The sequence below is a fragment of the Mustela lutreola genome, chromosome 5 (genome assembly GCF_030435805.1).
Source record: "Mustela lutreola isolate mMusLut2 chromosome 5, mMusLut2.pri, whole genome shotgun sequence".
In the NCBI taxonomy this organism is placed as follows: Eukaryota; Metazoa; Chordata; class Mammalia; order Carnivora; family Mustelidae; genus Mustela; species Mustela lutreola.
The window spans coordinates 162329023-162340265 of NC_081294.1; the positions used below are offsets into that span (position 1 = coordinate 162329023).

Genomic DNA, 11243 nt, shown 5'->3' on the forward strand with positions numbered 1-11243 from the left:
AAAATTGAAAACACTCAAAAGTCTCAAAAATCTTGGAGAGTCATTGGACTTGATTGATATTCTGAATCAACTACATATTGAGGGTAAAAAATTAAATTGCACAAGTTTGTTTCCTTCACCCCTTCAACTTGTACATTGTGATTCTATGATAAATTGTTTCACATGTACCTGTTCTCATTTCCCTCTTAGCAGAAACAGTTCCCTCTGTAGAAATGGAAAGGGCCAATGACAGTTCCCTGATGGGTTTCATCCTTCTAGGCTTCTCAGACCACCCTCACCTGGAGGCTGCACTCTTTGTATTTGTCCTTTTTTTCTACCTTCTGACGCTTGTGGGGAACTTCGCCATCATCATTATCTCATACCTGGATCCTCTTCTCCACACCCCTATGTACTTTTTCCTCAGCAACCTCTCACTGCTGGACCTCTGCTTCACCACTAGCCTCGCACCTCAGACCCTAGTTAACCTGCGAGGTCCAGAGAAGACTATCACTTATGGTGGTTGTGTGGTGCAACTCTATATTTCTTTAGCACTGGGCTCCACTGAGTGTATCCTTCTGGCTATAATGGCTTTGGATCGCTACATTGCTATCTGCAAGCCTCTTCACTATGTGTCTATCATGAACCCACGGCTATGCCAACAGCTAGCATCCATCTCCTGGCTCAGTGGTTTGGCTAATTCCCTGATCCATGCTACTTTTACCTTACAATTGCCTCTTTGTGGCAACCATAGACTTGATCATTTTATTTGTGAAGTACCAGCTCTTCTCAAATTGGCTTGTGTGGACACCACTGTCAATGAGTTGGTACTTTTTGTGGTTAGTGTCCTGTTTCTTCTAGTTCCCCCAGCACTCATTCTTATCTCCTATGGCTTCATTAGTCAAGCTGTGCTGAAGATAAAGTCAGTGGAAGCAAGGCACAAAGCCTTTAGCACTTGCTCCTCCCACCTTACAGTGGTAATTATTTTCTATGGCACCATAATCTACATGTACCTTCAACCAAGTAACAGCTATACTCAGGACCAAGGCAAGTTTATCTCCCTCTTCTATACCATGGTGACCCCAACCTTAAATCCTATTATCTACACTTTAAGGAACAAGGACATGAAAGTAGCTCTGAAAACACTTCTGTCAAAAAAAAAAATGTGCTCCCTACAAACATGATGTTCAAGGAAGTGTTTCCAAGACATGTAGTCAGTCACCCAGCTTCTATTTAGTCAAACAACATTACCATATTTCCCAATTTCATCCCAGTTAAACTTACACTCACTTAATCCAACAAGGGAGATTTTCCTCTTATACAGGTAACTAAACAAAATATATGCTTATTTAAATTCAGAGCTTGAGCCATGGGGAAGAGAGCTTTATATAGATTGTAGCCCTCACCACAAAGTTTATATTTTATTTCTGACATTTATTCTCAGGGAGTCAATAAAAGTAAATAATTACATATTTGCCAATTGTCTGGGTTGCAATTTACTTTTTGTTGTTGTTTTCATTTTGATGAATTATTTAGTGTTTTAACACTTAAATTTACTTTATAATGTCTCTTCATTAAAATTTCATGTTGGAAAATAAGCACTTTATATATGTACTTCCCATACCAAGTCAGAAAAACATATTCTCATACTATCAATTTATTAAAAACAAGGATATCATAATAACTGTTCTTTTCCATATTTTCATTTAAAAACAACTACCAAGAAAGACTAAGAGAAACAAAATATGCTAAGCATATTATTTTTCTTTTTTGTTTTACCCAAAAAGATAATACCTTATTCCCATTTCCAGGCTAGATTTCATTTCAGAAATAAGAAGCTGTGCCTTATCACTAGGTGACATTTTTCTTGACATTGTTTGTAAATAGAACATCCAAAAAATGGCAGTTTTCACACTCTTTTTATTGATATTTTCTCAGTTAAATGTGAATATTCAGATTCTAAAATACATATAGTAATTTTTATTTTCATTGTAACTGCAAAACAGAAGGACTTACTGGGAGAAGGCCTGATGTAAGATGATAAGGAAGGAAGACCCTAAACATATCCTTCATAGATGCACCAAATCTACAGCAATTGATAGAGCAAATTCTCCTAAAAAGAACTGAGAATTGACTGAACAGCTTCTGTTCAACCAGAGAGGTCTCATAGGGAAGAGCAAAAGAGATAGAGATACAATAACAAAGTGAACCTCCACCCCTGATGTTGAAAACTGCCCTGGGGAGTGATAGTGAGAGTATGTGAGGATATTCACTTGCCCTGGGGCACAGAAAAAAGTTATGGCTTAAAGGAACAATGAGATATAAAGGAGCAAGCCCTAAAACCCTGCCAAATGGTGGGGGAAGTGTTGAAAATCTTTCCAAATCACAGAGGCTGGCAAGTGCTGTGGTTATGGTCCCTATCTATCTTGATATTGCAGACACAACAGGTTCTGGGCACCCTACCCTGCCTGCTGCCTCAGGGATCTCTGGGACCCTATTTCACACCAGTCCTGGATGTCCCAAGGCACACAAAGTCATGATTTAAAACAGAAGCTAGACTCTAAATGGCCTAGCACTTAAAATCTGTCTACAGTGGAAAAATGGCTGGAACTCTCCCTGAGGCAGAGAAAATGGCAAACACCATGGTTTATGTTCTCTCTCTGCTATGATAATAGAGGGAACAGGGTCCAGGTTTTATAAGGAGACTTCTGACACAGTAATTCCCAGGCCACCGATCCATACCAGCCCAGATGATTAGGGGCACAGAAAAAAAAGCCAAAGTTTAAAAGAGCAACTAAAATATAGTCTGCTGAGGGTCAGGAGCAAGCAGGCACAGCCCTCACCACCACTCTGCTGTTCTCTCAGCCTCTATCAGAGTAGATGCCCCACACCTGTCAGTGATAAGCAGCCCCAACATCATGTCACAGCCCTGCCACCAGCTCAACCCTTGTATGTTCATCACCTTGTGGGGAACGGACATCACCATCACTGCAGGTATGATCATGGCTGTATCCTTCCTCTAGATTTGCCTCCTCATCCTCCTCATGCTACATTACTTGTGCTAGCACATGGACACATACCACGCCAATGAGGGCAAGGTCATGGGGCTTGCTTAAAGTGCAGATGCAGCCCTGTGGGATAAAAGTGAGAGCAGCAGAAAGGAGTACTTTATTTGAGAGTCACAAGGTCTCAACTCCCCCAATTCCTCCTTCACCTCCATGAGAGAATATGCACCCAACAACCCTACACTTCTACTTGTACCACCAGGCAAACCATGAGAACACACACCTCATCCTAAGATATACACCTGGCTTGGGAAAATTGGGTGCCATCCTGGGGCAAGAGAGGAAAGAAGGAGGAATTGAGGCCTCTCCCAGGCACCCAGGGATTCAGTGGCCATCCAAAAAGCCTTCCTTTGCTCTGCCAGAGGGAGAAAGTCTGGGTCCTCCTGGACAGTGCAGTTTATCATCAACATGGTGTGAAAGTCCTTGGTGGGTGAGTGGGTCTAAGGGCTGGGAAAGAGAGGAAGTGATTCATCGGTAAGTTGACTGGGGATAATGGCATCAAATATCAGTCCTTGACATTTGGGGGGAGCAGCAGTTGCCAGAGTCAAAAGGCACTTTTGTTTCCCATTAATACAGCTCTAAATGATTGGAAATAAATTTGAAAGGTAACCAAGTATTCAGAGTCAAATAAATAAACAAAAGAGCAACTAGAATATAAAAGAGCCAGCCCGTTTTATATAAATAATGCTACTAAATTATATTAGCTGTGGGAACACTTTCTGGGTTTGAGGAGCTGGCAAGCACCACAGTTTACATTCTCCCATGATTTTGATAGTAATAATAGGAGCAGGCTCTGTGTTCCCTAGCTGGTCAACCACCTAAGTGAGCTATGGACCCCTAATCCACACCATCCCTAGCTGACCCACTAAGGTGGTCCTGTATATTTAACAACTGGATATGCCCCTTCAAGATTCACCACTATTCTAGTCATCTTGCCAAAGTGACAGGCAGAAAGCACCATGAAACATTCCAAGCCTGCACCACTTTTCTCTAGATGATGTAAAATGGCACCTCCAGTGCAGAGCACTTTGATACACCCTGGGTCATTCCTATTTAGCTTCAACTGTCCTGCAAGGGTCCCATGCATGGAGCACTCTAGGAAACTGGTCCACATCTGCCTCAGCTGCAACTATGCTCCCAAGGTGGTCTTTGTGTTGAGCATGCTGGGATAACCTGGTTTGTACCTACCTCAGATTCAACTTCCCTGACAGGCTTCCCTCTGTACAGAGCCCTGACACTCTCCAGCATACATTCACTTCAACTTCAACTATTCTGCAAGGACACTATGCAGGAAAAGCCCTGGTAATGTCCTATCCTGTGTACACTTAATCTCTCCGTCTATCTCTTTGAGGGCATCCTCAAAAAGGAATGCAATGGGACATCTCCCCCACCCCAGCACACTTAGCCACATAATAAGTCACTACACATAGCCTGAACAAGGTATTATCACACACAAGATTATTCCTATATTTAAGAGAATGTAACTGATCTCTTTAAGAGAAATAACTGTTCAGCCTGCCACAGACTAAGGAAGACTGGAGAAAGAAAGGGAAAATCTATGCAGGGTTGCATTGTGGATGCCAATATCAGTGTTTGCAAATTGATCATTATTAAAAAAGGGGAGAAGAATATTCCTAGACTCACTGATAGCAATGTGCCTTGTTACCTGGGACCCAAAAGAGTTATCAGAACCTGCAAAATTTTCAATATTTCTAGAGAAGAGGATGTGTACCTGTTTGTGATAAAATCCTTCAGCAAAGAAGGTCAAAAACCTAGAACTAAAGCACCCAAGGATCAGTATCTTGTTACTACATTGTGTCCTCCAGCACAAATGTTAGTATATTACTCTGAAGAAACAGTGTACAAAAAGAAATTAGAAAAGAGCCTGCAGAATATGCTCACCTCTTGGCCAAGATAATAAAGGAAGTCAAAGGAAAACGACTAGGACAGAACGTCAAGAGATCGATGTTGTTCTCTCTGAGAGCTTCTACCTCTAAGTCTGAGTTCAGTCAAAAGTGATATTTCCTAAGAGTAACTAACTAACTAACTATACAAATAAATAAGATCAGAGATATTAAAAAGACTGTAACAGGACACAGAGGACTTACATATACATAAAATGTATAATCTAACAAGAGGATATAATAATTGCAAATATTTATGAAACCAACATGGGAGCTCCTGATAAATAAAACAATTATTAACAAACATAAAAGAAGAAATAGACAATAACGCAATAATAGTAGGGAACTTTAATTGCTCACTTATATTGTGGACAGATCATCCAAACAGAAAATAAAAAAGGTAACAACAATGCTTTTGAATAACATTTGGACCAGATGGACCCAACAGATATATTCAGAACATCCCATGGCAAAACGACAGAATATACACTTTTTTTTTGTTCAAGAGCACATAGTACATTCATAGGATAGTGCACAGGTTTCCCCACAAATGAATCTCAAAAAATTTAAGATTAATACCCTACTATGCATCTTTTCAACCATGACTGTATGAAAATAGAAATCAATCACAAGAAAATAAAAACTGATAAAAGACAAACACTAGGGGGCATGAAGAACTGGAAAAGAAGAACAAAGTCCAAAGTTGGTAGAAGGAAAAAACATAATAAAGATCCGAGGAAAAATAAATGAAATTGAGATTAACAAAAACAATAGAAAAGAATAATGAAACTAAGATCTGGTTCTACAAAAATATAATCAGAATTGATAAACATTGAGCAAGGCTCAACCAGAAAAGAAAAGAGAGGATCTAAATAAAATCATAATTAAGAGGATATGTAAACAGTGATGCCACAGGAAAAGAAAGAATTGTATGAGAATATTATGAAATATTATAGGACAAAAATTATACAAACTAAAATAAATGGAAAAATTTCCAGAAACATAATTGCACAATACTGAATCAGAAGGAAATAAAAAAAAAAATGTGAGCAGGCAACTTACTAGAAACAAAACTGAATTTGTAGTAACAATACTCCCAGTGGCAAAATTCTAGGACCATATTATTTCACAGTTGAATTCTACAAAGCATTTAAAGAAAATTTAATACCTATTCTCCTTAAACAGTTAAAAAAATGAAAGATGGAAAGAAGCTTTCAAAAATATTTTTTGAGGCCAGAATTACTCTAAAAAAAGACATTAAGGGGCACCTGGGTGGCTCATTGTGTTAAAGCCTCCGCCTTCGGCTCAGGTTGTGATCTCGGGGTCCTGGGATGGAGCCCCATATCAGGCTCTCTGCTCAGTGGGGAGTCTGCTTCCCCTTCTCTCTCTCTGCCTGCCTCTCTGCCTGCTTGTGATCTCTATCAAATAAATAAATAAAATCTTTAAAATAGAAAAAAAAATTAAAAGACATTAATTACAAAAAAAAAAAGAGAGAGAGAAAACTACAACACAATATTCTTGGTGAACATAGATGAAAATCCCTCAATAAAATATTAGCAAATCATATTTAAAAATATATTAAAAGCATTACTCAGTGCGGAAAGTGGGGTTTATTCTGGAGATGCAAGGACAGGTCAAGTATTTGCAAGTCAATCAGTGTGATACACTATATTAACAAAATAAAAGATATGTAGGAAAAGGATTTGGCAGAATTGAACATCCATTCTTTGTTTAAAGATTTTATTTATTTATTTATCATCGGAGAGAGAGAGAGCACAAGCATGTGGAGAGATGAGCAAAGAGGAAGGGAGAGGGAGAGAGAATCTCTCAAACTGACTCTGCTGAGAATGGAGCCCAATATGGGGCTTGATCTCATGACCCTGAGGTCATGAGCTGAGCCAAAACCAAGACTCAGATGCTCAACTAACTGAGCCACTCACGTGTCTCTGAACATCCATTCTCAATAAAAACTCTCAGTAGAGTGGTTTTAGAGTTTAAAAAATGTTAGCAAGGATGTGCAAGGAACATACCTCAACGTAAGAAAGGGAGTATATGAAAAAACCCCAACTAATATCATCTTCAATGGGAAAAGACTGATAACTTCCCTCTAAGGTCAGGAATAAGACAAGGATGCCCCCTTTCACCACTTTTCTTCAGCATAGTACTGGGAGTCCTTAGCTCAGCAATTAGAGAAGAGGGAATTGTGAAAGGTATCCGCATTGATGAGGAAAAAAAGTAAAACTTTAACTGTTTGCAGATAACATACTATATATAGAAAACCCTAAAGACTCCACCAAAAACTATCAGAATTGATAAATGAATTCAGGAAAGTTGTACGATACAAAATTAATATATAGAAATTAGTTGCGTTTCTATACACTAGTAATGAAAAGCAGAAAGAAATGTAAAAGAATCCATTTACACTTGTACCAAGAAGAATAAAATAGAAATAAAATGTTTAAATGAGGATAAAGACCTGTAAAAAAACAGATGAAAAAGTGGTGCCTGGGTGACTCAGTGGCTTAAGCCTCTGCCTTAGGCTAAGGTCATAATCTCAGGGTTCTGGGATTGAGCCCTACATTGGGCTTTCAGCTCAGCAGGGAGCCTTCTTCCCCCTCTCCTTCTGTCTGCCTCTCTGCCTACTTGTGATCTCTCTCTCTGTCAAATAATAAATAAATAAATAAAATCTTTTAAAAATTGATGAAAGAAATTGATCATAACACAAATAAAAATATATGCCATGCTCATTGATTAGAAGAACCAATATTGTTAAAATATCTATACCACCCAAAGCAATCTACAGATTTAATGTAATTCCTATCAAAATACCAAAAACAATTTTCATAGAACTAGAACAAATAATACTAAAACTTACATGAGACCACAAAAGAACTTAACTAGCCAAAACAACCTTGAGAAAGAAAAACAAAGCAGGAAGTATCACAATCCTAGATTCCAATATATACTACAAAGCTTTAGTAATCAAAACATTACTAAACAGTACTGTTCAGAAATAAACACGTAGACCAATGGAAAAGAAGAGAGCCCATAAATAAGCCTATGTCTATATGGTAAATTAATTATGGCAAAGGAGACACAGATATCCAATGAAGAAAAGACTTTCTTTATAGAGACAGTTTCCAACAAATTGACCTGAGAAAACTGTACAGCAATATGCAAAAGAATGAGATTGGACCCTTTCTTACACTACACACACACACACACAAAAAAAACCTCAAAATGAATAAAGGACATAAATATGAGACTTAAAACCATAAAACTTCTAGAAAATATCATAAGCAGTGAGCTCTTTGATTGGTCTTAGCAACATTTTTCTAGACATGTTTCTTTATGCGAGGTAAACAAAAGCAAACTACATCAAAATAAAAAGCTTCTGTATGGCAAATGAAGCTATAAACAGAATAAGAAGACAGCTTATTGAGTAGGAAAAGACACTTACTAATGTCATATGTTACAAGTGATTAATATAAATAAAATCTACAAAGAATTTATATAAGTGCCTTGCACACACACAAAAAAGTACTGGTTAAAAAATGGGCAGAAGACTTGGGTAGACATTTTCCTAAAATGTCTAACAGACACATATAAAGATGCTCATCATCATTAATGATCAGGGAAATATAGATCAAAACCACAATGAGATACTTCCTCACACATCTTCAAAATAGTTAGAATTAGAAAAACAGAAATTACCAAGAAAAATAAAAATTAACAAGTGTTGGCAATGATGTGGAGATAAAGGAACCATTACATACTGTTGGTACAGCCATTATGTAGAACAAAAACAAAAACCAGTATGGAGTTTCATCAAAAAAATAAAAATAGACGGAGACAAGATGGCGGGGAAGAAGGAGGAGGCACCGTTCCAACCCGTACCCTAAAGTGAGCTGATTACCCACCAAAGAACTCTGATCACCCACGAAACCAGCCTGAGATCAGAATTATACACGTCTGGATCTCTACAGGGACAGAAGATGCCAGTGGGCAGGTAAAGCGGAGTGGGAATGTCGGACTGATATCAGAAGATAAACAGAAGGGGGAGGGAGCCACCAGAGGTGACCGATTGGAAAGTAATACCCCTAATAGGAGAGTGCCCTGCATCTGGGGACCAGCATTAATTTGGAGACTGATTGAAAGCACTCCAAAACAGCAAAGGATCTTGGGGGGGGGGGGAAACTGTGGGAATCGGGGTGGCTAGGGACAGGGGCTTAAGTCCCCAGACCCAGGACAACCTCCCCTGTTGCTAAACCAGGGAGAGTGCAGCAGAGAAATAAGGTCTTGGTCCCTGAGCCACCAGCACACCCGAGAACGTGTGGGGTCCAGCTCCTGTGAGGGGCTGGGAGCTTCGCCAGACGGCAGAACGCTGAGCCGAGCCATGCTACAGAGCCTGAGACACGTGCACCCCTCACCCTCCCCTGACAGAGGTGTGTGAAGGCCCAGCCTGGTGCTCACGGACCTGTGCCCTGCCTCAGATCCTGAGACACGTGTGGCCCACACCCTCCCCTGAGAGAGGTGCGTGCAACCCCGGTGCTCTTAGACCCAGAAAGACCAGGCACTCCCAGTCTGGGCCAGCGGGAAAATCTCAGTGTGCGATTGCTGCTTGGAACCACACTGGCGGTCTGGAGCTGCCCAGATAGCCACCGTTGCCATGGTTTTGGGTACAAGCAGAAGATCCTGCATCCCCAGGGACCGCGACTCAGAACCTGCTCTGCCAGTGGCCAAGGGGGAATTTAAATGGGCCCTGCAGCACCCCGAGGGGACCAGACTGAGGCTTCTCTCTGAGAGGGAGGTCAGGGTGCAGTTTGTTTTCCTCTAAACCTACAGAAACCATCAAAAGTGGTCAAGGCAAGAGAGAGAAAAAAATAAAAGTGATCAAACATAAAACCCTCCAGAGAACAAAAGCCTGAAAAAGCTGGTTTCCTCAGAGACCACCCCCTTAAGGTGGGCGGGAGTACTTAACTCAGGGAACATCATTGTCTGAAAACCCACGTGGCAGGACCCTCCCCCAGAAAACCAAACAGGAAAGAAAAAAAAGTAAAAAGAGTACAAGAGAATAACCACCATCACTTCATAGGACAAATTTTTTTTTAATTTTTTATTTTTCCAGCATAACAGTATTCATTATTTTTGTACCACAGCCAGTGCCCCATACTATCGGTGCCCTCTCCAATACCCACCTCCTGGATCCCCCAGCCTTTCCTCTCCCGCCACGTCAAAACCCTCAGATTGTTTTTCAGAGTCCATAGTCTCTCATGTTTCACCACCCCTTCCAATTTCCCCCAACTCCCTTCTCCTCTCTAACTTCCCATGTCCTGCATGCTATTTGTTATGCTCCACAAATAAGTGAAACCATATGATAATTGACTCTCTCTGCTTGACTTATTTCACTCAGCATAATCTCTTCCAGTCCCGTCCATGTTACTTCAAAAGTTGGGTATTCATCCTTTCTGATGGAGGCATAATACTCCATAGTGTATATGGACCACATCTTCCTTATCCATTTCGTCCGTTGAAGGGCATCTTGGTTCTTTTCACAGTTTGGCAACCATGGCCATTGCTGCTATAACACTGAAGTACAGATGGCCCTTCTTTTCACTACATCTGTATCTTTGGGGTATATATCCAGTAGTACAATGGCAGGGTCATCGGGAACCTCTATTTTTAATTTCTTGAGGAATCTCCTCACTGTTTTCCAAAGTGGCTGCACCAATTTTTCCCCACCAACAGTGGAAGAGGGTTCCCTTTCTCCACATCCTCTCCAACACGTGTTGTTTCCTGTCTTGCTAATTTTGGCCATTCTAACTGGTATAATGTGGTATCTCAATGTAGTTTTAATTTGAATCTCCCTGATGGCTAGTGTTGATGAACATTTTTTTATGTGTCTGATAGCCATTTGTATGTCTTCATTGGAGAAGTGTCCGTTCATATCTTCTGCCCATTTTTTGATATGATTATCTGTTTTGTGCGTGTTGAGTTTGAGGAGTTCTTTATAGATCCTGGATATCAACCTTTTGTCTGTACTGTCATTTGAAAATATCTTCTCCCATTCCGTGGGTTGCCTCTTTGTTTTGTTGACTGTTTCCTTTGCTGTGCAGAAGCTTTGATTTTGAGGAAATCCCAAAAGTTCATTTTAGCTTTTGTTTCCTTGCCTTTGGAGACATATCCTGAAAGAAGTTGCTGTGGCTGATAATGAAGAGGTTACTACCTATACTCTCCTCTAGGATTCTGTTGGATTCCTGTCTCACATTCAGGTCTTTTATTCATTTTGAGTTTATCT

At 40.0% G+C, this 11243-nt stretch overlaps 1 protein-coding gene across 1 annotated transcript; it reads left to right on the forward strand.

Moving 5' to 3' along the window:
* Positions 1-212: 212 nt before the first annotated feature.
* On the forward strand, positions 213-1160 carry LOC131831252 (olfactory receptor 2G3). The gene has a single exon (XM_059173405.1). It carries the CDS (start codon positions 213-215, stop codon positions 1158-1160), a length of 948 nt encoding a protein of 315 aa, XP_059029388.1.
* The last annotated feature ends 10083 nt before the right edge of the window (positions 1161-11243 follow it).

Excerpts from the sequence above, each read along its gene's own strand:
- LOC131831252 (XM_059173405.1), top strand. The coding sequence starts at position 213 with ATGGAAAGGGCCAATGACAGTTCCCTGATGGGTTTCATCCTTCTAGGC.